Source organism: Aptenodytes patagonicus, chromosome 2 (assembly GCF_965638725.1).
Source record: "Aptenodytes patagonicus chromosome 2, bAptPat1.pri.cur, whole genome shotgun sequence".
In the NCBI taxonomy this organism is placed as follows: domain Eukaryota; kingdom Metazoa; phylum Chordata; class Aves; order Sphenisciformes; family Spheniscidae; genus Aptenodytes; species Aptenodytes patagonicus.
Genome location: NC_134950.1, coordinates 59,286,860 through 59,313,829, shown reverse-complemented (window position 1 = coordinate 59,313,829; position 26,970 = coordinate 59,286,860). Strand labels below are relative to the sequence as shown.

Genomic DNA, 26,970 nt, shown 5'->3' with positions numbered 1-26,970 from the left:
AGCTGATTAAAGCTGCTGCAGTTGTGGTTATTCTGCAGCTATCTGCAAAGCTGAAAAGCTGTTATCTACGTTTTTGCTTGCCCGTGCTCTGCATATGGATTGTTGCTCTGCTCAGGACTGGTGGGGTTTAACGTCTGGTGCACGTGTCAGAACATTGCAAGCTCTGTCAGGGTTGTTGTGAGTTTTCAGTTGATCTCATCATCTGCATGAATACAAATGCAAAACACGGAAATACATATTTCACTTTCTCCTTTCCAGGTCAATGGCGACATTCCACCTCGATTAAAAAAGAGTGCCCATGAAATAATCCTGGATTTCATCCGATCGCGACCTCCATTAAATCCTGTATGTAATCCAGTGGGCTTCATTCCTAACAAAGATGTGGCTTTTTAAAGCATGTTTATGTCCAGGGAATATGTTAAATATTATGCTTTCTGACATGGGCTTTCAGAAATAGTCTTTTGTATATAGAATGTAGTCTCTTAAAGAACAGTATGTAATATCTTGCACCTACCAATTAATAACTGTTATTACCAGCCGCCCTTTATCTCTCTGGGAAATCATAATGAATTGGGGAAAAATACAATCCTCTCTCCAATTTATGGGAGTTTTACAATTGAGTGCATGTAAAATCATATCACAACATTCCACATTTTTTTCCAAAAAAAGTGTGAAATCTACTTTCAAGAAAGCACTGTTTTATGTAAATATGATTATCTTTATATCCCGAGGCCTCGGCAAGAAAACTGAAACCAACCCCACCACGGCCACGCAGCCTTCATGAAAGGATACTGGAGGAAATCAAGGCAGAGAGGAAGTTACGTCCAGTCTCACCTGACGAGATAAGGCGTAGCAGGCTGGGTAAGCACATTGCTAGTTTTTAACTGCAGCATCCACAGAAAACTTCCCACGTAAGCAGCAGCAGTATTAGCGATGTCTGTGCAGATGTCATGGAAGATAAAATTATTCTCATCCCGTCAGAAAAAGAAAGAACCTACAGGCTTTGCTCGGGCTATGCAGTCTTTGTGATAAAGTTATATTGGAAAATAAGATACGGTATGGTTCAGCTTGATTCCCTTCAAGTTTTTAGTGTAACTATTAGATAAATTTAATGGCATTATATTGCTTGTTGCACATGACAGTTAATGTTAGATTTGCTCAGAATGGAATGGGTATTGCTTCTCCCCAGTGCAATATTCCTTACATATCTGCAAGTATTCTTTACATGTCTGTTTTTAATTAATTTTATTCTCTTTGTCTCCTGTTGTTAGCACCATCAATTTCCTTATTTTAGTTTAAAATCTGCTTTTATTTTGTTTGCTGAATCTATTGCTTCTATTTTGAATCTAAATCTTTGTTTCATTTTCTAAGTTATGGAACATGTGTTTGTATATATTTTCAGTGGGCAAATAATTCAGACTTGCACTGCAAAGCATTTCATTTCTGCAGTGTATATTCAACAACCCACTATGAAATTATACAAATACTATGCTTTCCAATGATCACCAATTTGCATTAGTTCAATGGTTCTGATGACAAAAGCATGACAAATACAGTCTTACATTGTGACTTATATTTCTTTAAGAGCACGGTATTTATCTGTATCAGAAAAAATGAGCTAGCTGGATTTTTGAAGAGCTAAAGTGGCATCTTATGGCTAAAAAGCATGAAATAATCCATGTATGTACTCCCTGTCGCTGCTTTTTGCAAAATATTTGTGCTTGCCACATGTGCTTAAAGGCACTGGTCCAGATTCAAGTGGGTTGTGACAACCCATTGTCTCCAGAGAAAAACAATTTCATCAGTCTTGCTTTGTTGCATTGTTTTTGAAGTGCTCGGTAGAGTTTGGTGAACACTTGGGTGCGTTTTTAAAAGCATGATGGTTTGAATATTGTTTCTTTGGGCCTTCCAGTTTCTGGTTTGGATGCAGTTTATGCTTGCTGTATCCATTAATGTTTCTAATAGGCCTAGACATTTTTCGAAATGTAGGAAGCTTGTAAAAACGTGGAATGATTCCTTACTTTTCTTTCAAACATTCAATTTCAGTATTTTAGATGTTCTCCATCTGGAAACTATCATGTCCTCTCAGGGGCAGCAAATTTGATCTAATAGATCTTTAAAATTTCTAATTGATACAAATGACATCAAACCCATTTAGTAAACAGTTTGTAAAAACAATGTTAAATTCTGAAGTATTACTGGTTAGGATTTCATGGCTGACTTCGGGGCATGGCCTCCAATGAGGGATACCCATCTTCTACCAATTCTTCATTTTTTGTTAAAGAATTAAATTTTTGAGTTTTGGAACTGTGGTAATTCCCCTTCAGTCCAGTGAACTATTTGGATTAAATGCCATATTATTGGAGGTGTAAAAGGGGATGCATGCAAGTTTTATTTCCCAAGTGTTTATTCGCTGCTGTCATGAAGAAGAAAAAAGAGCAAAGGCCTTGAAGATAATTTTTTCTTATGTTGAAATACGAGGTTTTGTTCTTTCTCACATTGAAATGATTGTTATGTCCAAAGTTCCTTTTAGAATAAAATGTGTTTGTGCAGAACTGGGAATGGAGTAATGCTAGTGACATTCAGTATGGTACAAATAGATCTGCCATATAGTTTAGATGACCACTGAATGTAATTTAGTGTAACAACATGTAAGGTAATGAGGTTTAAGGATTATAAATCCAAGTAGAAACACCACGTGAGACACTTGCACCATCTGGACAGAAATATTTGTTACTATTAAAAACAAAAAGAAAAGAGTGTTAGAGTGAAATATTTGGGAGTATAAGGTACATTGCGCATGTCCCTGAGTTATTCCTTGCTGCTCAGTTTATAGCAGTCAAGTGCACAAATAACACTGGACTGTCAGGGTGAGGGGGGCTGTACTCTTGCAGTTGCTCCTCTGTGATAGGGGTGGACCTATGGCTTGTGCTTCCCAGCAGCCACAGGCTCTGTCCCTCTGCTCTGCACAACACATGCGTACAGGTAAGAACTTCTCTACCCTGAGCTGCCACTGAGAAAAGACAGCCTGTGGCTGGCCGCTCTCAATCTAAAAAGTCTTTGGAAATGGTAATTTAAACTTGGTAGCTGTTCTCACAAAGGGAGAGGTTTGAGTAGAGGAACTGGGGTGAGCTTTCAAATGACCTCATAAAATCATCAGAGTAAGCTATTGAGACAAACACAGCCTTGAGGTACATGTCCTTTTAATTAAAAGCATGGATTTGTGACTCAAGCCAGTTGAGCTAATGGAGCTTGGAGAAAACTTTGTTTCATGTACATGTTTTATCAACCTTCAGTTAGGACTCGGCATTAGGTGATAAACACCCTTATGCTTTAAAATGTGTTTGCCTTTATGCTAAGTTTGGACAGGGATTTAGATACTGTTTCTGTAGCTGTTATCTGTGGCTGATGTTGTCTAGTTAATGAACTACAGGAAAAATACCCTGACTCACAAATTTGGCTCCAATTCAGCCACCTACTGCGTTCACCACATAGTTTTATCCTCATGAGCAAAACTTGTCCCAGCACAACCTTTTTTTAAATGTTTTTTAATGCATTGGTATGTGTGGCTGACAGGCCCTTTCATACCAACTTGCATGTTTATCGCCTGTCAAGCAAGACCGATAAGCTGATGTCAGTTTTGATGCGTTCTTGTACATTCTTGTCGCTGGGCTTGGCCTGCTTATTTGGATTAGTAACCTGAAATTTTGTTTTCGGTTGAGAAATATTTTGAGTGTCTACTCCCTTGAATTACACTGTTTAATTGGAAATGTAGATAGGTCTTTCCAGAAATAAAGAACATCTGACCACTTTCTTATCTAGGAATAAAATAGTTAGAGGCCCAGAAAGAAGAGGATAATATGACGGCTACATTTTAAAGGCTAAGTCCACCTAATGTTTTTAAAAAGAACAAGAATCAGCACAAATCACACTCTGTTTGGCCTTTTTTCCCATCCTCTTCAAGGAAACTACTGCTCAAGCTTAGCTTGAGTGTCTCTCTTTATTAGTTTAATTATAATCATTGGAGATTATGCTTAAAAAAATCAGAAATATCTTTATTTCAGGTCACTGAAACTTGTGTGAAATGTGGCTTTGTACTTTCAATTTTTTCCCAGCTCTTTCTCTCCTCTCTCTCTTTTCCCTTGCCCCTTTCTCTCTTTCATTTTAATTGAAAATATTCCATTTTTAAGATACTTGCCTCTTGTTTTGATATTTGATTTATTGAATTCCAAAAATCTCATTCTACAACTATACAAATATATTTATAATTGCTCTGTATGCAAGTCCCGTTTCTGCTACTGTAGTTTTCAGACTTTATTGCTTTACTGTAGTAAAGCTCAGTATGTCTGACACATTTTGGATTTAGGCAACAGAATCCAAAATGTCTCAAGTGGAGTTAATCTTTTGTTTTCATTACCCCTCTGCTTTTCTAATAGCTGAATCATTCTTTTTGTTGTTTTTGTTTCTTTTTTACAGCAATGCGACCACTTAGCATGTCTTACAGTTTTGACTTGTCAGGTAAAAGGTGCAACAACACCTGACGTGGTTATTGTGCTTATTGTGAAATTTGTTCCATCTGTTTGTTGAATTCCCATCTAAGAAAGAAACTTGAAGGGATTCTTCCAAGATATGGTCAGTGAAAATAAAAATTAAGATAAATTACTTATTAATACCGACATTTCCCTTGCCACAAAAGAATACCTAGTTATAGGAAACAACTGTATTTCACCTGAAATAGAGTGCTGGAATTCTGTTTAAATAAGTAACCAAAATAAGGTGGCCCAGAGCTATTCCAAACTCTAAAAAATTGCAGAATAGTGTGTCACCTTCAAGTCTGATTTGCTTATTTATTAATCTGACCTTTGTGTCTTTACACTCACTTTTTGACTAGACCATCTTTTGCAGTACTTCATTTCTCATGAGGATCCAAAAACTAGTTTTGAACTCATCTATCTTTCTAGATTTAATGAAATACACCCATGAATACTAATCTAGAAAGGAACTGTCAATTCTACTGAGTGTCTTTATAGTAAATGCTTTGTGAGTTGTGAAATCAAAGATGTTCACTCAAAAGAGGCTAAACCTTCCTTCTTTACTGGTTAGCAAAATAAGTTGCTAAGGTTTGTTGGTAATAGCTGACACAGAGGACTTGATAGCTGATCCTTCATCAACTATCTAACATCAAATTTAAAGGTTCCTCTTGGTGGGCCATTAGTTAGGATGTGCAGTAACTGTATGAACATATTCTACTTCAGAGACAGCAGTGTCAGAGAGAGTTTGTGCCTACTAGCCAGAAAATAAATTAATTCCTCCCTTGTTGTGCATGAACTTTCCAGGATGCTCAGACCCAAAGACTCCACCATTGAGGTTGGAAATATTCTACATTAGCCTCAAAGGTCTGACCACTGAGGAGAGCTCTTATGCTAGCTCTTACCTAATTTCCCCTAGATGACTCCCAAGAAAAACAGTCTCCAAATAAATCTATGCTCTCATTTTGTGAAGAAGCAACAGCAGCTGCGCCCTCCCCCCTTCCTTCCAGTTGCACGTAGAAACCTCTCATTTGGGACTTTTGCAGAGTTTTCGTCCTCTGTTTCTCCATATACCCTTTAACCTCGTATCATTATTTTCCCCATAGAAAGGCATAATCTGACTGAAATGCTAGCATATTGTGAACTAGAAAGACCATAGAGAAGTTATTTGATTGCCATAATGTAGAAAACACAATAGTTTTGTAATACGGGAGCGAAGTTCACAAGTGACCTATCTATGAACATGGCTTCATGTTCTGGCTGAGCCAAGTAGCAGCTTGCCACTGTCAAGAGGCGAGGAGGGGCTCTTGCTGCTCCCACTCCTCCCCAAGCTCCCTTCCAAGCATGTGATTCCCCCTACTCCTCTGTGCCAGTCCTGCTCATTTATTCATAGGATGACCTGGTTAAACTCATGTAACCCAGGAACAAATACTTTTATTTTCTTACCAGGTTGGTTTTCTGCTCTTTTAGTGATTTAAGCCTGCTTACTATCTGATCAGATGATCAGAGAGCTGGCTGAGGGCAGATGATGAGCATGGGTGGATGGGAGGAAGGAACAGGCTCTCCCCGTCAGAGGCAGTGGCAGGCTGTTAATCCAGCTCAAGCCCTTTTGTGAAACCTTAGACTCATGGCATATTGTACAGCTACTACAGCTGTCTGGTGGGATTCAAATTATGTATATACTTGGTATCATGTTTTACTCCACTGAAAGCTGAAGGGTCCTCAGGGGGTCAGATAATAGCACAAACAGGTAAACTTCAGTTTTCAAAAAGTATTGCTGCTTTCAGATATGCCAAAAGTTCCTTCAGTTTTAAGACTATAAAACTGAATGTGCCAGTGACCAACAAAAGGGAAATGTTCAGATCTGTCCTTCTACATGTGTCTGTTTGCTTCTTCTTTTGCCTTTTATTTCTAAGAATTGTGAGACATCCTTATTTGTTTAAATCCAAACAATATTTTGTAAAAGCTCCCTTCATAATCCATTAATTCATTACCATAATGTTTTTATTTTAAAGAAGTAGCTTCATAGCAATCTATACTGTACTTGGATTTGCCCTTTTTGACTGACCACTGAAGAACTCTTCCTGTTTTCTTTATCCATCTTCCAAATGTGATTATTTTTGTTTTTTCAAGTCATGTGCTTCTCAGCAAGTGGTATCATATGGCATGACTGAGTGATCTGATAAATTGTCTTTAGAAGTAAATTCAGGATGATTAAAACATTCCAGTTAGGTAGATGTGAGGCACCAGATGAGCAGTACAAATGAATTAGATGGGTTGGGATGTTGATAGTAAGCCGATAAGTGGTAGTTCTGAATGCTGTTGCTCTGCGTGCTTTTACTTTTTTCATTATTTTGGAGGCAGGGAAACTATACTGTGCTTTCATTCTGTGATCACTGTTTCCACATACTTGCTTTTTCACTGCTTTCATTGCTTTCTGCTTGATGGAATTGCTGTCATGAAAAAACCACAAACCAGCTGAAAACCAGAAGTGTTTCTTACTAAGTGCTAAAGGACAGGTGCGGGCTCTTACTATGCTTGCTGTCTGTGACTGGGATGATGCAGACCAATTTGGAGACTTTTGCTGGCACCAAGCCGGTGTTGTTGGTATGTCACACTGCCCGGCTCCACGCATCTCCCTGCTGTTGTCATCCTGAAGAGGAGAGGAGGGGCACCTGGGACCTCCTTGTACCCTGCTGTTTCCTGCTGGTAGAATAGAAGGAGCAAGCGGTAGCCATCTGTAATGAGAGTAATCTGAGAGGTACTCAGGTATCGATTAGGGACCAGGGCAGTCATTGCCCGCTTCCTCTAATAGAAAAATAGCAAAAGCGGCTTCACTTCAATGCACTGCATTGAATGCAGCTCAAAAGACCAGTCATTCCCACTCTTAACACTCAAGTTCTTACCTCAAAGCTGTATGCATGGCTTGCTTGAAGTTGTTACTTCAGAAACAGTTTGTACATTGGGGGCGGGGGTGGTGGGACAGGGAGAGAAGAAAAAGGAAACTGAAGCATTTAAACCCAAACTTCACAGGGATTGTTCCTCTTGTTCCCAACCCTGTGAGGTGATGTGTATCACTGTTGGCTTTGCATGATCTGTGCCTCAGACCAGTGTGAGGAAGGGACTCCACCAGGTCCTGGTAATCTCTTAATTTAGGTAACACAATAATAAATGTGATGCAAACACCAGCAGGAGACTGGCAGTTTGGTATACTGATTTATTAGTTCTCAGGTTTGACTTCAACATCTAAGTTCATTGAAAGGAACAGCACATCTCTGTTACCATTACTCATTATATAATCTTTCCCAGTATTCATCCTAACTAGCAAAAGGTAAGCCTGTATTAATTCTGCAAATCCATTTTAGCCTTCTTTTAAACTCAGTGTAAAAATGATAGGGTTGAGGAGTACATTTGCTGTATAGAACAAAATTCAGGTTTCTGTTGTCGTTATTTGCCAAGGAGAGCTGGTTGGGAGGCAGACAGCATATGGTTACATGACTGCTGTGGTTTGCATGTAATCTGTGGTCTGCTTAATTCCTTGTTTCATACGAGACATAATCTTACATGTAAATAAAGGTGCATTTCATGTTATCCTTGGGTGGGGTTTTTTTGTCTCCCCCTTCTTAAGGCTAGTCAGGGAAGGCCAACACAAAGATCAAGTAATCAAATCAAGACCTTCTCTTCTTTCATTTGCCTGTTGTAATGATAGCTTAGAAGAAACTCAAAAGAAACCAAACGTAGTCATCCAATTTGCAGGTACTGTTCATTGTACTTGCTGCCTGAAATGACACTCTCCCAGTGAGTTGGACTCTCTAATAAAACCTTAACCCCAGGCTGTTGCTCACACAAGCCTTTTTTTAATATCATTTGAATAATCTTCAAAACATTTAGATGTTTTATGAAACTAGGGATTGTGAAACTACCATCCATTAAAAAAAAAAACATTTAGGATTTTGTTTCAAATAATTGTCCATGAATTTCTTCTGTCATGTTCATTTTTATAAGCATTAGTCTATTTGTTGTTTCTGACTTATTTATCCTGATTAATTTTATCTTGTTTATGATGATGTACAATTATTTGCCACACAGTAATGTTTCTGTTGTCTGAGTGCATCACTAAAATAGCTTAAGCAAAGTAATAATTTTTTGGTCTGTATCTACTAACAAATTCTGGTTTTAATTTTGGAACAAGTTATTTTTGTTGAAATCTGTTTGCTGAAACAGTAAAATTTCATGATCCTTTCCTTAAATTATGATAATCCATTTATTCATGTATATCCAGTACTGTAAATGCAAGAATGATAAACTGAACTTGAGCAGTATTGACAAAACGGATTTTATAAATTGGGTGGTTTTCTAATTTTACTTTTTTTTTTTTTTTTTATTCTTTAGTACTTGTAAGTTGTAAAAACACTCCCTGTTTTTTTTTTTTCTTTAGAGGAAAGAATGGTGATAAATGACATTTCCTACTGAAGAGCCCTTCAAAACAAATACTATGTTGGATTGTCTTCTCGATTCACCTAAAACTTCTCTGGTATTTCAAGAAGACTTATAAACCAACATATGAACAACTTAACAATATGTATGAACAACTCATTCATATGTGAATTTAAATAACAACTGGTTTAGGCTTTGTAGATAGTGATTGGCTACATAAATTACCTCCAAAATGGATCAGAAATTTCCATTTCTGGGGTCTAAAGAAATTGGGCCTAACTTCTTAGAAAACAAAACAAAAAAAACCCAAAACAAACAAAAACCCACCACCAACAAAAACAACAAAAATCCCCAACAGAAAACAATTTATAATGTACCCTGGATATCCATTCCATCACCTCCCATAGTGCTAGGGGATGTCTGGTGGATGTTCCCTCCTCTTTCCTTTCCCCAGACCTATCGTGTGTTTTATTTTTTTGGAAGAAGGCCTTCCCATCATTTATTCTCCCAGTGAGTCCAACCGTACTTACAGGCCATTCTTCACCCTCCCTACCATCAGGCAGGGGAGTCACCACGCATGAAATTTTTGGGAGAAGGGACACCACTTCTGGCTGTTGTGTTGGTGGTGCTGGGGCTGCTTCATTGGACAGTCTGTTCAGGAACCGCCCTGTGCAATCGAAAGACAAATCGAAGGATTTTATCTTGCTCATTTGGGAAACCCTGAGCTTCTTCAGTCAACTGCATGCCAGCTAATTATGAGGTCTCAAGAAGTGGTATTGGCAGCAGGGAGGTGAGGCAGTTCAGTTTTTGTTTTTCTGCTGTCACTTTCTGGGATTGTGTTGAGCGGCTGTTAGAGCAGGAATGCATTTGATGTGGAGGACGCCCATGCTGTACTCGCAGAAATCTAGGAGGAAAAAAACCCCATGACCTATAAGCCATAGTGCTAGTCAGGACACCCATTAGCAAAGCCTTTGAAGATAGGAACTAAGGGTTAGAGAGTCTAAGTCTTTGATTGCAACTCTTTGTAGGGAGGACCTGAAGGCAGTAATAACGCTGTAGTACACAGATTCATAGGCTTGGAATGTCACCATGACTTTAATAGTCCAAATAATCACCTTTTCTTATACTCCCAGTTGAAGGTATGATTTATAGAGGAATACATCCCCTGTCCTTTCTAGCTCAGTTTCCAGCATTTAACAATAGCCTAATTAATTCTTTAAAATATATATTGATTTAATTTATTCCTCTTCTTACTCCTTTTCAATAGCTGCTCTGGTGAGAATGTTGTAAAACAGACCTACTACTGCAGCTGAGGCTTTGTCTAGACTGTGTAGTTTTAACTTAGCAAGATGTTAGCAAGAACATCTTTTATCAATGCAAATTGTGTTGTAGCAGCAGTGACTCTGTCTGTTTATACCAGGGCAACTATGTAAGTAACCCCAAATGATGTGTGAGTACATACATTGTTGGCACTGGGAATATCTGGGTGATATCATTTCTCTGTCATAGTCCTCACGGTAACCTAAGGTATGAGTCATTTGACCTTCTGTGCCTCTTTTCACCATGTATAAAAATGGGAATAACAACTCATCATTACCCTAGCCTTAAAATACCTGGAGGTACTTTGTTATTACAAGACTGAGGAAGGAGTCCTATAATTACATGGGTAGAAAAACACATTTGTAGAAAAACCAGATGCTAGGGCATACATGCAAATGGGAGATTAAAAGCTTCTCTTCCTTCTCCCTCTGACATAATTTTCTTCAGATTGGAATACTGCACTTCATACTTTTACAGGGATAAAACTGATTTATCAGACCAAAATCTAAGCTCTCCGAAAATATCAAAGCCTAGGTCATATCTTAATGTTTAAGCTAAGCTAGACTAAGCATAGCAGACCCAATGCTTACGTTATCCGAGATGCATCTTGATTGCACGCTGGCAGAAATCCCGAGTAATTTACTCAGTGGAGTTACATCCTTGTAAAACTCATGTAGATGAAAATAGAGCTGGAGTCTCATGTTTCTGCTGTTACGTGAAAATTTGACATCACAGACATATTTTTAATACAAATGACCATGCAAGCCTAAGAATTGTGCATATTTTTGATGAATGGTAGTTATTTAGCTCATTTTCATTCCTTTTCTGTATACTGCAGAATAAAGTGTAATTCTGTCCTCACAGGAAAAACTAGGTTTACTCCATGCTAAACTTCCTAATTTCTGTGTGGCTTTGTCTTCAGATTCACTGGAAACCCACTTGTCCAGATCGGTTGTGCATTCTTCTGATACTTGTTATATAGTTAATTATAGACTATTGAAGGAAGAATATTTTGGGGTTTAACACAGGATTTTTTTTTTAAAGTTGATTGGTGTTGGTCTGAGGTTGCTTTTTAGTATTGTGCACTGCTGCTTTTTCCACTGCTTTCATTCTTTCATATTGCTTCTGTACCACAAGCCATTGCCTGTAGTTCTCTGAGCAGTGTATTGCTAAAGTAAAATAATTGCGCACACATAACTATCACAATAATTTTTTTTCCTTTTGTGTGTATTGCCCTGACAGTAAGATTTGAGAAGGCGAAATAAAAATTAGGTCCAAACACCAATTGTTCTCTTTCTTTTGCTAGATGTATCTACGCCAGAGGCTGGAAGAAAATTAGTGGATGCTTCTGTAGTGAACGGTGGCCTGGCACCACAAGGAAAACAGAATGGGGCCACACAAGTGACAGTACAACGCAAGAGACTCCTTAAGGCTCCCACGTTGGCTGAACTTGACAGCTCAGATTCAGAGGTAAAAAATCAGGACACAACTTGCTTCTCAGTTTGTCAGAATTTAGTCTTATTCCTTAATTTGCTGAACTGATCAGCTGAGAAGTGACTTTGCAGATTATCAACGGAATTTTCCATGACTGCTTTGTCAGCCCACAGAACTTCAAAAATATTAGATCAGACCTCAAAAATGAGAATATTCTTTTAAAAGGTTAAATGCTAATTTTGGCCTTAAACCCAGTATTTACTTATTTTTCTAAATGCCCAGTATCTGTCCACAGTGTAGATGTAGCAATTATGCTTTTGGGAATGCAGGCAAATGTGTTGCACCCTTCTGGCACCCATGCAGGAGCTGTCACTGAAGGACTCAGGTGTGAGGCCAGCCTCACTGTACCAGCTGTTAAATAAAGAGCATCAGCTGTGCCAGAGGGGTTGCAGGTTGGTGCAAATGTCAGTGCATTAGTTTGCTATATAGGCTTGGGAAGTAACACCCAACAAATGTTTCACAGATAGGGACAAGCAAATACCACTTAAATGGAGAAACAACTTTGAATCCATCCTCTCTCAAATGGACAGTTAAAGATTTAAAAAAGCGTAAAAAGGAGAAAAGCTTAAAAAAGCTCTCTAGCTTAAAAGCTGCATTATATGTGATCCTCAAGAAGTACCAACATTACATCCTCAAGAATGAGCTTTGTCTTCTGGACTGGTAGTATTATTAATTGAGTTTGGACCTTTCTGAAAGTTAAGCTGTCTGGAAAGCACATGCAGGCAGGGTTTATTCAGAGAGGCTAATTTTAGCCTGGGGAAGGCAGTCTTCCCTGACTCTCTTTCTGGTAAATGGGGAAGGAGGGGTTTCCTGACAGGGTGCTTACAAAGGCGTCTAAGCTGAAAGGAAGGAGGCTGGGGAGAAATATACACGGGGAGAAATTTATCTCTTTGCATGCTTTCTTGATCTGTGAAAAGTTGGCCCTCTTTGTATTAGGGGTTATCCTATGGGTGACTTGTGTGGGTGCATAATTTGGTGCATCTATTCTGAAAGCAGAAGAGATTTGCATTCTGAAATCTCTCAGCAGTCTTTAAAATGACAATAGAGGCTATATGAGGTTTTGTGAATGAAGCTGGGCAGGATGCAGGAATATTAAGACCTGTCAATGAGAGTTGGGCCTTAAACTTAGAGCTTCCCAGCTTGTAGCTCCATGCGTCCTGAAGCTAGTGCAGCATGATATTTCACATGGAAAAATGAACAGAAGTCAGTAAAAGAAAATTCTGTAAAGGGAGATGTGAAGTGATTCTTGTAGGAAGGAAAAATAAGATGTCTGACTGTGACTATTGATTAGGGAATACTGTGTAGGCAAGCAAAGTCATACAGCGTAAGCTCTGGAATATAGAGTAAAAGATAAATTGAAAATAAATCAGCCACAGAGCTGTCACAGAGAACAGATGCTGTACTGGTTTGAGTCAACAGAAGTAGCTGGTGAAGCAATTAAGACGATAAAGATGCTCAGCAGAATACTGGTTGGGGCTCAGGAACAGTGCTAAAGTAGTGTAAATAAATAAACTGAAGGGAGTTTGGGTGAAATTTTCGGAGCTGATAAAGGGGGTAGGACAAAGAACATTTGAAGAAGGTGAAGATTGCTCTGTCAAAATGTCGTCTTTCTTTCCTGACTTTTACTTTGTACGTAACACACGGAAGAGCATATGTGTTGTCTTGATTGCCTATAAATTACTGGGCCACCTCTTTGCCTGCAATTTGAATTGGGCTTAACCTATTTAGAGTTACTCACTGGGAGTTAAATTATGACTATGTTCTGCCCTAAATTACAGGCTGCAAATGTCTGCACTGCTGAGCTGTGGACCTCCAAATGAGCTGTGATGCGGATGCATTTTCTTCCCCTTGCATCCCCTTTGTTCTTCTCTCAGCTGTGTTGTGAGGCAGACTACGCCCCAACACTCAGTGTTGCCAGCCAGTGGTGAAAGGGAAGGTCTGATACAGCCCTGTGCCCATTTGCTGGCAAGGATTAATATTGTACAAACCATTCCTACTTTCTGTCCTTGCTTTTTTCTGCATCACCACTAGAATCACAGTTTCAGAGGGAGAGCAGGAAGTGCCATTTTGCTTTGTATGGCTAAGAGAAGTAGCAATCTAACAGTGATTTTTGATACAGATATAAAAATGGTATCTTCCTAATAAGGCTACAGCTATCCAGACAGAAATCATGTCAGTAACATATTCAGATGTTTTAAGGTGATGCCTTTAAAGCTGCAGCTTTCTCAGTACATGTAAAATTCTAATTGTTTAGAGCTCTGTGGAGAAGCGCGCAGTCCCGGATTTTGGGTTGATCCAACCTCAAATGTAAAATGTTAGATAGTCTACTGTAATAGTCAACAGTTACTGTATTGATGTGAAGAAATTCATATGATGGTTCATCAGTACTTCCTACACAAGATTTCATTCTCAAAAAAGCCTTCCATATTTGAGAAATCGCAGGGCAGTAATAGCATTTTCAGTGCATGTGTTTGTGCGCAGAAAAAGTAATTTGAAATGACAAACCAGGAATACCTGTTGTCTAAGTTGGATGATATGTCAAATATAACATACTCCTGGCTTCCATTCTCCCTGGGTTGGTTGTTATACTGACTATTTTTTATACTTAGCCCATTGGCTTTGACAGTTCATTCCCTCTCATTCTTTAGAATAAGAAGTGTGGCTCCTGGAATCTTTCTCGTAGGTCTTCACCATAGAGAAGCCCCTTACTCTCTATTTTTGTCCATTTCTTTCACTCTGTCTTTTTTGAGGCTCCTAGGCCACTGGAATAGCCAGTGTTCATCCATTACTAATGAAGTAACTGGAAATCTTTCACAAAAATGGGAGCAAGATGGACACATCTGTGTGCTACCTAGTTTTGCAACATGTGACTGAGACATCATGTCCATCTCAAGTTCAGAAGTGGGAATGAAGAATGGTCAATAGCTATTTCTTTCCATTGAAAGGTGGCAATTAGCAAAATTAGATGGACATGTGAAACATTTCTGTAATCCCTATTTTACAGATTTACGTTACAATATATATAGGCTTTTGATATTTTTGGTTGTGCACCTTGTTTTGTCTGTCTTCTCTCTGTGCCGGTGTTTCAGACACAGGAAAAATGGAAGGAAAAGGAGAACAAAAAAACCCAGAAAAGCATGTAAATAAACTCAAGCATAGACTGTTGCTTGAATCATGATTTGATTCATGATTTGGTTCATTTGATTCTTGAATCATGATGTTTTCCCATCATAACTGTTTTGCAGGGTCACACTTGATATGTTAAAGTGAATATATTGTTTTGGGATCTGAGCTGGTTTGAGTCCCTTTGCAGAATACTGTGTTGTGGCATGTATGTGGGAACAGTATACATCACAGTGTCCTCACATACAATGCATACCCTTGGGCTAAGCATAAAGTACAGATCACCTGATGGAGTTTGCAGAGGCCTCTGTCCTGTGATGCATGGTGCTCATTGAGGTGATCCTGCCAGCTTTTCTTTTCTGACTTGCTGTTACCAAAGAAGGCAATCTTTCAGCCAGTGGAGGTTTTCCTGCTTGCGGTTCACGTAACTAAGGAAATCTGTGAAGAGAAGCTCAGCCACTTGCTGGATTTTAGAGCAGGTCACTTGTGTTTGATCTGTAAATCTTGACAACTTAAATGATGTAAGTCGCCTTGGTTAAAAGCGTTCACAATAGAGCTAAAGAGCTTTCACACTCAGTCCTTCAACTCTGTTCCTTTGGGAGGCTCCTCTGATGATCTGTATCTTGCTGGTATGTGGTGGCTGAAGACAGAGGTTTTAGGTGAAAGCAAAGGATTTGATAATTTGGGTGGCATAATGCTTTAGGTAGCTGTAAGGTGTTAGTCAAAGCCTGTTTCACTTTCATTCATCTTGCAGGAGTTGCTCTGGGCTGTTGTGATGAAACATGCTTATATAATGAATGAGATTTCTTTTAAATACAGAAGAAAGGAGAAATGCACCGGGATTAGAGAACAGTGCAGTGGAGATCAGATTAATTTCTCTTTACCTGAGTCACTTGTATGAGTGGCTCTCATTCCTTTGGAGACCAGAGAAATCCAAGTGCTGATTCCTTGCTAGTGTGAGATATAAAGTTGAGTTAACGTATCTGCTGTAGCTGCAAATCCTTAGAAGTCCTTGAATACAATGTGGAAAATTAACAGGTTACAACGGATTCACGAACCTCTCTTCTGATCTTGTTCTTTCATGCGATAGTTAAATACAGTGAATTCCAACCACGTACCAGTTATTCCAGTTTTTAAAAAAATTGAGTGTTGAAAATTCCATTTACTCAGTACTCCATTTACACAAAGCTAGGGCTTTGAGTGACTGAATAGTGCAAAATACCTTTGATAGCTTGTGATTTCTGTGCGCTAAGAAGCAGTAAGAGAAGAAAAAACAATCCCCGAGGAATTCTGTTTCTTTTCCTCTTGCCACACAGGAGGAATCGGTACACAAATCAGCAAGTAGCAGCAGCATCTCCCCCTCACAAGTGGAAGACCCCTCTCAAGAAGGCACCAGCAGCAGAAAGAGTGAGTTTTGATGAGAGAGCCCAGTGGCTGATTTTACACACTTCTGTTGTCTTCTGTTCTATGAACTTTGAAACTTTTATAGAAAGCTGAAGCCGAGTGTTGTTAATGCAATAAATCTCTAAAGCTGAACCCTAGAACCTGCTGAATAGGTCAAATGTGATTAACGATTGGAAGGCATTAGCCTACACTATATGTGGATATCTTTGTGAAACAGAAGGTGGTTTCATACTTCAATTTGATGTGGAACTGTAGAGGAAGTCAGAAGTGAACGGGGGTTAGTTTAGCTAGTTTAGCTCATCTCATAAAAGGATTTGTTGCTGCAGATACATATTCTAACCTAAGACCAATTTAAATGTTTCCTGCATCTCTGTCACCGTGGCAGTGAATGTTCGTGTTTGAAAGACACATAGTAATCACCAGGATTTCTCATAAGTACTTACTGGGAAGAGGGGAGGATCAGTTCTTTATTTCAGGCACAGTTATTGTAGGCTTTACTGTGTAACAATATTTTTCTTTTGTTTCAAAGTGTTTCAGTTTCACTGGAAAGGTTTTGTAATGAAACCTGTCATCTGTGCATGTATTTCTGTGCACGATGGTGAAATAAGTAGAATAAGCCAATACCCTGAAACACCGAATTTATACACAATGGTAACTGGACAGTAGCGTGCCTATATTCGCTAGTTTTATGAGTATTCCTATTCTCTCAATCTCGAAAATGTGATGATACCTGTCTTGAAGATGCTCTGAGTATGGATGTGTAACTTCAGCCACCAGTAGTGGGAATTCTAGCAAATCAGTGGCTGGTTTAAGTACTGAGCAATGTTATCCAACAGTCTGTCTTACAAGAACTAATTTTTTTTATACTGGTTGAATCTTTAGTGCCTCCAAAGTTCTTGCCCATATCATCTACACCACAACCTGAGAGACGGCAGCCACCTCAGAGACGACACTCCATTGAAAAGGAAACACCAACCAATGTGAGACAGTTCCTACCACCTTCAAAACAGAGCTCCAGATCACTTGTAAGTGGAGTGGGTGGTAGGAGAGAGAAAAAGAGGCATGCTAAGAGTATAATGAAAATTAAAACTTGGCTTCAGTGTGATTAGAACTTTACTCAAAGAAAACTCCTCAATTCAGAAACAGCCCTTGGCTACTAAAGACATTTTGAAAGCAAGATTTGAATTTTGTCTCTCTAGCATATTTATCCAAAATCCCAGGTACAGGTGCCTCAGAAAACATTTGCACTTTGATTAGGACTCTGAGTAAAGCCACGTGCCTTGATTTTATTTCAGAGTGTTACCAAAACAGACGAACTTCACCGTACTGATTTTCCATTTGAATAGAGACAATTCCAAAGCAGTGGATCTATTTTGGGATTTGGGGGAATTTTTTAGTTGTTGGAAGTATTTTAGTTAATGGCTGAATTAATGGAATCGTTTCTTTTCTTCCCACCTTAAGAACTTGTGTGGTAATGTTTATACATGTGAAAGCTCTTTCAGTAATCCAAATGAAGGTTTGTCTGTGTTGCTTTGTTGAAGTTACTGAGGCAAAAACCTGTATTGCTGCTTGAAAAGAAAGTACAGTACATTTGATCAATTAGCTTTAATTGAGAGCTGTTTTCCAACAGAGTATAAACAGCAAAGGGTATGAAATCTTGGTTCTTTTATGCTGACATACTGATTAGTGCTTTGTAATTTCATGCAGGATATGTTCCTCGTCTCTTTTCCTACCAGCAGGGTTTCAAAGTATGCCCCATGAGGTGCTGGTGAATAGGGAAATCGATAAACACATCCTAGTTTTGAAAGGAAGGGAATATTCACTCACCCCGTCTTGTAGTGCAGTGGTATTAATGGGCTTTGAAGAGTGTTTTTGTTGGCCCAAGAGATGGTGGCCAGGATCCAAACCTATTAGATGATGAAGTTGAATGGTAACAAGAAAATAATCTCCAAATATTCCCACATGCTTCCTCCTCTTCTTCTCAGAGGGTCTGCTGGATTTTGTTTATTATATCCTTCCAAGTAGAATGTAGTTTCTCATTCCAGGTGAAGGTCAGGAGTAGCATGTTGATAAACGCACAACACAAGTAGACTACTTCTGCCAAAGTGAACCTGGAGCAGAACATATTGCACCAGAACCAAGCTGGAGGGTTCCTTCAGCATGCATTTGAAGACACTATCGTATAAAATGGACTGCCCTGTCATCATCTGCTGCACTCACTATACGTGGAAGCACAAGCTTTATTTTCTGATAGGCCCAGAGTCATTCACAGACGTATTGTTTAAAGGGAGGAGGGGAGAAAGCATTGTATGTTATACTGAGGCATTTGCTCCATCACGCTTTTAGTGTATCTAAATATGTTACATCATAATACTGATCTCATATCATGTGTTTGAGGGGATCATGTGACTTAAAATCTTATATATGAAGCTGTTATTTTAAATAGGTCAACCAAGTTCTTAACAGGACCTTTTGACCACATATGTATTTTCCTTCTGTCAGTCTGTTTGCTGACATATGCCTAAAAGATATATACAAAATAAAACCATTGCAGAAAAACTAATTCAATTATTCCACTCCCCCTTAAAAATACTAAAGGAAAAGGGAGAAAAAGACATTAGAGATAAGTCAGGCTAATGTGGGAACACATGGGAAAGGTTTTACTAGTTTCTTTTGTGCTTGGGGTTTTTTTGGGTTGGTTTTTTTTAATCTTCAGAGCACTGTCACCTAGCTTGGTTTTGGCTATGAAGTGAGAAAGAAGGAAAATCAGTAGTGAAATGACGTTCTGTTAATAAGAACCTATTTTATTTGATGCCTAGAGAGCTAGTTCTTTAACTTGGTAATAGTGCCCTCTAGGGTGTGACAGACAACTCCCACAGGACTTTTGTTTTTAGTTTTGGTAGATGGTTTCTGATACGCTGGCACTGGCCCAGTTCCACGCTTTGGCTTACTGCAAGTCTTTCCTTCCCCAGAGAGATGCCAGCTTCTTTCAGTGGCTGTGCCAGATGCTGCATATGTAACATTGCCGTTCCTGCAGCGAACGCTTCTCGATAAGTGTAGAATATTATTTACTTTTTATTTGACTTCACACTTCTTCATCCCTTCCTCCAGGATTGATGGAGTTTCATTTCTTATCACCTGCTCCTGTGACTGCAGTTTCTCTTCAAGGTGAAAGAGACCTCGTCAATAAATAGCCCTCAATACCAGTGAAAACAGGCAGGGGTTTGCTACAGTCTCTTAGCAGGATTAGCAAGAAACTGATCTGTCTTGCATACTAACAACGGTTTTGTGAACTGGCATCTCATCAGAGTTAGACCTAAGTAGGTGGGGAGGGGAAACAAACTTGGAAAAATGCCAAACATAGTCCTTCTGATATGTCACCCTACCAGTGCTACATGGACAGGCAGGGCAGCTCAGTGATTTTGGGGGGGTCAGCCCTGGTGGTGTGCTTGCTGTAGTGAGCTGACTTGGTGCTTAATCAGTGAGATGAAGCCAATGTCCTGAGATGTACATGTGGATGCCTTTGTAGTCTGTTTGCTATTATTATTATTATTATCATCATCATCATCATTCTTTTTTTTCATGACCCGGAGGACCAAAGCTAATGGTTTCATTTATACACAGCATTCGCTTCTCTGCTTCCTATCTATCGTTCAGGTTCCTAGGATAACCAGTTTATTTCCAAGGATGACTTTCAGACCACTTTTTTCAACTATGCAAACAGCTTCTCTGCTCAGCTCTCATCCCGTTGAAGCAGCCATGTGTGGGGTGGCAGGGGCTATGTACTATCTCTGTGAGAGAGCTTTTGCCAGCAGGTGGAAACCCGCAAAGGTTTGCCTCTTTTTGCTGGCTTTGGAAATCACCTTCACCAGCATGTTCCCTCCTAGGGGAGCACTTCCTAAGCTGTGGCAAGAATGAAGCTTAGGCTGGGACATTGCACCTGATTGACATTGATTTCAATGTGTGTAGGATATTTGTGTGTCTTCAATCACCTCACGGGGAAAAGAAATCAGTTCTGAAAGGACAGCAAACTAAAAATGCAACATCACAAGATTATCAATGGGACAGACCTTAAATGTTACAGCACATGAAGATCCCACAGCAAAAATCCAGCAAAACTATTGTAATTCTTGGACTATGTTGAAAGGAATAAGGTTTTGTGTTTCTAACAAGATACACTATGTAGAATGGAAGGGCATTTGCAGTCTGTTTTAGTTGAAAACCTACGTACAACTGTATGGTTGGTCCTCAGCACACTTACATATCAGAACTTGCAGAATAACTAATAACCAGGGAAGGCAAATCCACTGAAAAGAAAAACTGAGTCACTTACCCCTATGTAGAATTTAACATTAATAATTTAATTTTTTCCTTCTTTTTCTTGTCCCAACCAATAAGTGACAGTGTGAAACCTGTGCAGGAGAGTTTATAGCTGAGATATCCAGCTGACTTCTTAGAAACTTTTAGTCTGCAAAAGCAACGAGAGTTTAGAGTGCTTGACTAATTGTGAATTGCAGAACTTAGAGACCAATCCGGCACTTGTTTGTATTGCGAACTACTAGGGCAGCTCATTTGAATGCCTAGTGACATCCTTTAATGAGAATTTTTACAAGGAATATATTAGTGTAAAAATGTGTTAGTCATAAGGACCTATTAGGTGTGTGTATGCTGAGAATGACCTACAAAGCACTTTAATTCACATTATGGATATGAAATTCTTACTACCTGCTTTTCCTGAGTGAAAAAAAATTACACATATACACCTTAAGCTATTACGGTATATATAATAAGATTGCACAGTCAAAGTGTTAAGCCAATTCTCATGAGGATCACGGAAACTTCAAGTTCAAAATAGTATTTTTAAGTAAGATTTTTTTTTTTCCCTTTAAAAATAAGACTACTGACTTGTCTTCAGTAATAAAATGAGTATTGAGTACAATTCCAGAAAATCAAAACCATTCAAACCACGCTTTGTCTTTAGTATGTTCTGTTGTATGCAAGTGTTGCAGAGAGCTGAAGTTCTCTCACTTGGAGCTGCCTAACTTGTGTGCAGATTATTGTTGGGAGTTTGAGCAATAACTCCAAAGCATCATTGTTTAATGAAGTTTAGTCAGAGCTTAGCGTAATTTTAATTAATTTCAATGCCTTAGAGCTAGTGTTGAAACAAAAGATTTTCTCGTGTACTTATTTCTATTCCAAAAAGGAAAAAAAAAAAGAAGCCGTTTTCTGAAATCAGTATAATATTTATCTTTCATTTAATGTTGCATTAACATTTTGTTGTCCTTGTGTAACCTCTGGAATTAAAACATTAGCATTTAAACATGTGAGCATTTTCTATGTTTCCCCTGTTGCCTGCTAGCTATTTCTATTTGCTTTAGTGATAATCATTTTCGATTGGTACAGCAACAGGCCCACACTATTCCTCTAGTACCTGCTCTACACCTATAGCAGATCCGCAGACTTTCTTCAAAGGAGCAATATTCCCTGACGTCATCGTTCTGTAAATTAAAGGAATGGGCGTTCATGAGGGAGAAGGAAGAGCTTCAAGTAAGAACTGTATTTCTAAAGGACTTAAAGCTCTGATTGATTACAAGCATTCAGCCAGCCTCATTCACCTTGGACAGTTTCTCTCAGTCTCCCACGATGCAGAATCGAGGTTGTTTGCTGGCATTGTGTGCATCACGCTTTCCCACCCACTTCCTCTCCCGTCTCGCCCCGGCCTTCAGCCGTGCCTTCTCCGTAGCGAGGCAGTTGCTATGGGAAGAACCCAGAATGAAACGCTGAGAGCTGCTGGTTAGCTGTAAAGTTGCTCATAAGGAACAGAGGTTACTTTGTTTTGGCTGTGCAGTTTTACACCTCAGAGCAACTCGCAGTTGCTTTTGATGTAGCTTGTTCTTTCCAGAAAACTAGTGATTCTATACCCCAAAGGTTTAGCTGGCAAATCTAACAAAGTTAACTCAATTCTAGTCTTTTGTGGGGTACCTTAAACAGAGTGAAGTTTCTTTGTGTTCCCTTTCTAGATAGGTAAGACAACAGTTTTTAAAAATGTGGTGGTTCCTAAATGCTAATGTTTGCCAGGTCTGCAACGTAGAAAGATTTTCTTTTTAATCTAATGGAAAGACAGAACGGACCTCTGAGTACATGGAAATGGAGCATTTCCCTACTAATCCGATTCATCACTTCAATTTGTAAACGAGATCTCCAAACTGTCAGCCACGTCTTTGTATTTGCAGGAGAAATTTCCTTCATTTATTCAGAGAGCATTACACGTCATTGTCATTACCGCACAGTAGCCCCTCTGGGCTGACTGAAAAGGTTCACTAAGCATAAAGCGATGGGAGTTCCCACAGAGGTTTCTGTCTTTCTGTTGGAAATGTATAATCAACTACAGGGCTGGAGTACAAATTGGGTTGGTGCTTTTTATTCTCTGGTACCAAATTCAGGAATCCTCTACTCAGTATTCTCCTGAATGCTGTAATCCAGAACAGACGCAAAATTTTATGTGGGAAGTTGTGTTGTTAGTCTCTATTTGAGTCGCTGCCATTAATAATGCAACACTGGGTAAGCAGTTCTCCTGCTTTATATTTGAAGATTATTCTATAAAGCTTAAATTGCTGCTGTCACTTTCCTGGGGCAGAAAGGAAAACTTTTCTGCCTGAACTGCTGTAACTTTTTGTAGTCTTGGTGGGATTCTGATCATGTGAGCACCAGGGTGTGGTACCACTGAATAAAAATTTCTGCTAGAATGGGCTACTAACAACTTTCCTTGGCCACTCGGGGCACCACAAAGTCTGAGAGAAATTGCATATCTTCAAACAATATACTTAATTTGGCAGATGGTATTACTATTACCTTTTCCCTTTCAAATTATAAACCTGAACGTTGATTGGTTTGAAACAGATCTTTGTAATAAAAGACAAACGGAGAGAAAGGTCAAGTGGTTTGAGGAGGAAAGATGAAGAAAACTGTCATTGTTGTGAAGGCTGAACATCAGAGCATTTAGATCACGCTTACACAGTCTCCGACGGTTTGAAACTTATGTGATGCCCATGAACGAGCCAGTGCTATTCCAGTTTGAAGGGAGAAACCCTCTATTTCTGGAGTTACTAACCAGGTGGCTGGTTGTCTAGGTTGAAGCCTGGAAGAAGCTATTTGGCGTTGAAATAATATGGGTTTTTTGGCTTCCAGGAGGAGTTCTGTTACCCAGTGGAATGTCTGGCTCTGACAGTGGAGGAAGTCATGCACATCCGTCAGGTGCTGGTGAAGGCAGAGCTGGAAAAGTACCAGCAATATAAAGATGTCTACACTGCTCTCAAGAAAGGAAAGGTAGGGCTGGGTCTGTGGAGGCTCCGAAGCTTATTGAGGGAGGCCGGTCGCGCAAGCCTCCCATTTACACATCTGTTTCTTACCCTGCATGGGAGAAAAAGAAGGAATATCCACCAAACTCCCCCTAAATGTATAACACATGGGTCAGCTTCCTTGAATGATGTGCAGAAACATCAAAACTTTTCATGGCCATACCTTATTTGTTTAGATTGTCTATAAAAATGCAGTAGCATTTGCAACTATCAGAGCGTATCTGTATGTGTATGTTTTAAACATCATTGACTAAAGTGATTTCTGTCCCCATGCCTTCTGCAGTATTGCTTAGCATTTCTATTCCAGAAAATAGAATTACAGCTAGCAGTAGGAAATTACAACAGGTTTTTCATATGAATCCTCACTATCAAGCAGAGAGGGAAAGCCTTCAGAGAAGTCAGACAACACGTGACCCCAGAAGGAGGTTTAATATTAGAGAACCCATTAACTAATGCATTTTTTTCTGTAAACTGCAGATTGGGAATTGGTTTTTACCAGTAGAAAGAGTGTCCTTTCCTCCCACTTTCGACTTGTGCTTCTTGGACACCTCCAGCAAGTGTATTTTGACTTCACAGTGTATTTTACCTACAGGCCTACCTGTGTCTAGTATGCAGATTTAATGTAAAGATTTAATACATTTAAGGCAGAGGGACAAGAATCTTAAAATGTCATTCATTAGAGTCAGCTGCTGCATATTGTCATGATATACAAAGCTTAGTAATGAGCTTTTATCAAATCGCAAAGTAAGTTGATGCTTTAATTAATTTACCCCACTATTAAAATTGTTCACTTTTATTTCTAACCAAATTTATCTAACGTCACCCGAGTCTTTGGATCTCAGTATGTCATCTTTTGTTTGACTGCAAAACTTTTCATTGTTCAATGCCTTTCATTCCTGGAAATGTTCTTAAGCTGTGATCCCTACCTCCTTTGAATAAACTGAATAGATGGGATTTGTTATCCCACCATAAAGCAGGTTTTCCTCAAGTAAGATTGTTATAATAGCTCTTTCCTGCACCTCCTCTAATTTTCAAGAACGTAGGACTGGAAGAAAATCATCACAGGCAAAAACTTTGTGTCCCAGACCTTGACCCAGATGGTTAGGAACGATTTCCAGCCTAAATGTATTCATGGCTGAATTTATGCCCATTTGTTCTTGTGTTTTTCAGTTGTAACAGTTACCCTTCCTTACGGCTATTACTCTTACTTTCCCATTGCTTTTTTGTGTAGTGATGATATAAACGTCAGGGAGGGAGGAGTAAAAATAAGTTAATAATTAACCGGCAAGTATTTAATTTAGGTAAAAAATTTAAGGAGTATTTCTAAATATATGAAGATACAATTCTGGATCATTCTTTTCAATATCATCTTAGAAGTAGGGACCCCAGAGCTGGATGTAGTACTGCAACTGTGGTCTCACTGATGGCAACTGATAGATGAAGTCATTATTGTGCGGGACTTTGCCTAACATTGTGGACTCTTCTGTTCTTCTTTTAGCTTTGCTTTTGCTGTCGAACAAGAAGGTTTTCTTTCTTTACCTGGTCTTACACTTGTCAGTTCTGTAAGAGGTAAATATTTAATATCTGTTAATAAATGAGTACCGTTTCAGAGGGAAAAATACTGACTTATGTGTTAGAAACCCCCAAATGTTTCCGCTGCATACTGTTGATTTTTGTTTCTGTAACAGTCGAGGTTAAAAAAAAATTATGCAAAACCAGATCCTTCCTAAGTGACAGAATTGTTTCCTTGGACTGAAACTCTAGGCTAAAAGTGAGAGAAACACCCATTTGTTCTTTTATGCTCATGGGAGAGTGAGATGGAATTTATTCAGACTCCCCAGTCAACACTTCCATAATCTCTATTGTTGCGGAAACCATTTCAAGGCAATTTACCTTTTGGATTATTTTTGGAGTATTGGTGGGTGGAGAAGGGAAAAGGAATAATTTGCAGGCAGAATGAAAAATTTTAAGTTGAAGAGTGAGACAATGAGGCTGGAGGTGGATGGGATCACTAATTTATTGTGTCACTTAGTAAAGGAGGTTTCTTTAGAGGAAAAACAGCTACTTTTTTTTTTTTCTTCTATTTTTTAATTTAGCTGTAGTTGTTGTTTAGCATTTCTCCTTGCTTTTGGCTTCATGTTCTGATTGAAGTTGTTACATTGAAGAAGCTTTAAAAATAAAAATGTTTGTTTAAGGGAAGGATGGGGGAGGATTCTAACTCCTGAAAACATTTATCCCTTATTCTTGATCTAAGTGGAATTTTGCCCAATGAAATGATTCATGCTCTTGCTTTCTTACACAGGCCTGTATGCTCACAGTGTTGCAAAAAAGTAAGTAAATAATCTTATGGTTAGACCCTTTCTGAAAAGCTATAATCTTTGTAATGATACTGCATGTTCCTTCTGCTATTCTCACAACAGATGCGGTTGCCATCAAAGCCATATTCTACTCTCCCCATCTTCTCACTGGGACCTTCAACCTTGCAAAGAGGAGAAAGTTTTATGAGGCCAGAGAAACCCTCTACCAGTCACCACCGATCGCTGCGGAGCATGTCCAGGTGAGAAACAACCCTAGCTCACGTGTGGCTGTTGGAAATGCTTCCTAAATGTTTCCTCTTGAGTTATCAGTCGTTAATTACCGTCTACCTGTTTTGTAGTTGTCTGTTTCTGACGCTTGTAGTAACTTTTCTGAAGCCTGAAAATCCATGTCTCTTCCACTCATTGCTTTGATTTAGAGAAATAGCAATACTAACAGTGTGTCTTAAACCTTTTTCACATTACAGATGAAAAATAATATGAGTCTGGGACAACTGTATTTCTGTAGCACCTCTACAAAAATACCCTGAGCATGTCTTTTTCTGGTGTGAATAGACTCTCCAGAGATAAATCTTGCAAGCTAGAATCACTCACTGAATGGGAATTCAATGATGTCTTGCGCGGATTTATCTTTTTTCCCCCTAATTTTTCTAATTTTAATTTTCAACATTTTTTTTTCCACTTTGACATTATGAAGTTATCTACTGGTTTTATATCTTATACACAGATGGTTGTCAAAGCTAATCCCAGAAATTAAATATAAAAGAAATGCTCCTTTTTGAGGGGATCTACAGTATAAACCCTCTGCATAAATCACTAGTGCTATGATGCTGTGTCAAATTAGCCAAACACCTCATCTATTTACAGTTATTAGTAAGGTTGTTTTTGTCAAGGTAAATGTTACACGTGCCCTCAGTTAGTGCCCCTGCAATCTTGCCAAACTAGGCAGAAGCTGTCCTCTCCAGTGTTTGGTCTCCTGGTGTCATTTTG

The 26,970-nt window shown here is 39.0% G+C and overlaps 1 protein-coding gene across 5 annotated transcripts in view; it reads left to right on the top strand.

Annotated features, from left to right (window-relative positions):
- Positions 1-26,970, top strand: part of SPIRE1 (spire type actin nucleation factor 1) — a 134,992-nt gene that overhangs the window by 103,094 nt on the left and 4,928 nt on the right. Inside the window, exons 7-17 of one of the 5 annotated variants that reach the window (XM_076330011.1) lie at positions 259-345; positions 732-861; positions 4,477-4,518; positions 11,593-11,756; positions 16,220-16,310; positions 17,190-17,332; positions 19,965-20,138; positions 23,496-23,633; positions 25,164-25,234; positions 25,968-25,995; positions 26,086-26,222. In XM_076330011.1, coding sequence (XP_076186126.1) covers positions 259-345; positions 732-861; positions 4,477-4,518; positions 11,593-11,756; positions 16,220-16,310; positions 17,190-17,332; positions 19,965-20,138; positions 23,496-23,633; positions 25,164-25,234; positions 25,968-25,995; positions 26,086-26,222 — 1,205 coding nt within the window. The remainder of the gene's footprint in view (positions 1-258; positions 346-731; positions 862-4,476; positions 4,519-11,592; positions 11,757-16,219; positions 16,311-17,189; positions 17,333-19,964; positions 20,139-23,495; positions 23,634-25,163; positions 25,235-25,967; positions 25,996-26,085; positions 26,223-26,970) is intronic. The other 4 variants (XM_076330012.1, XM_076330013.1, XM_076330014.1 and 1 more) reach the window with 4 other exon arrangements.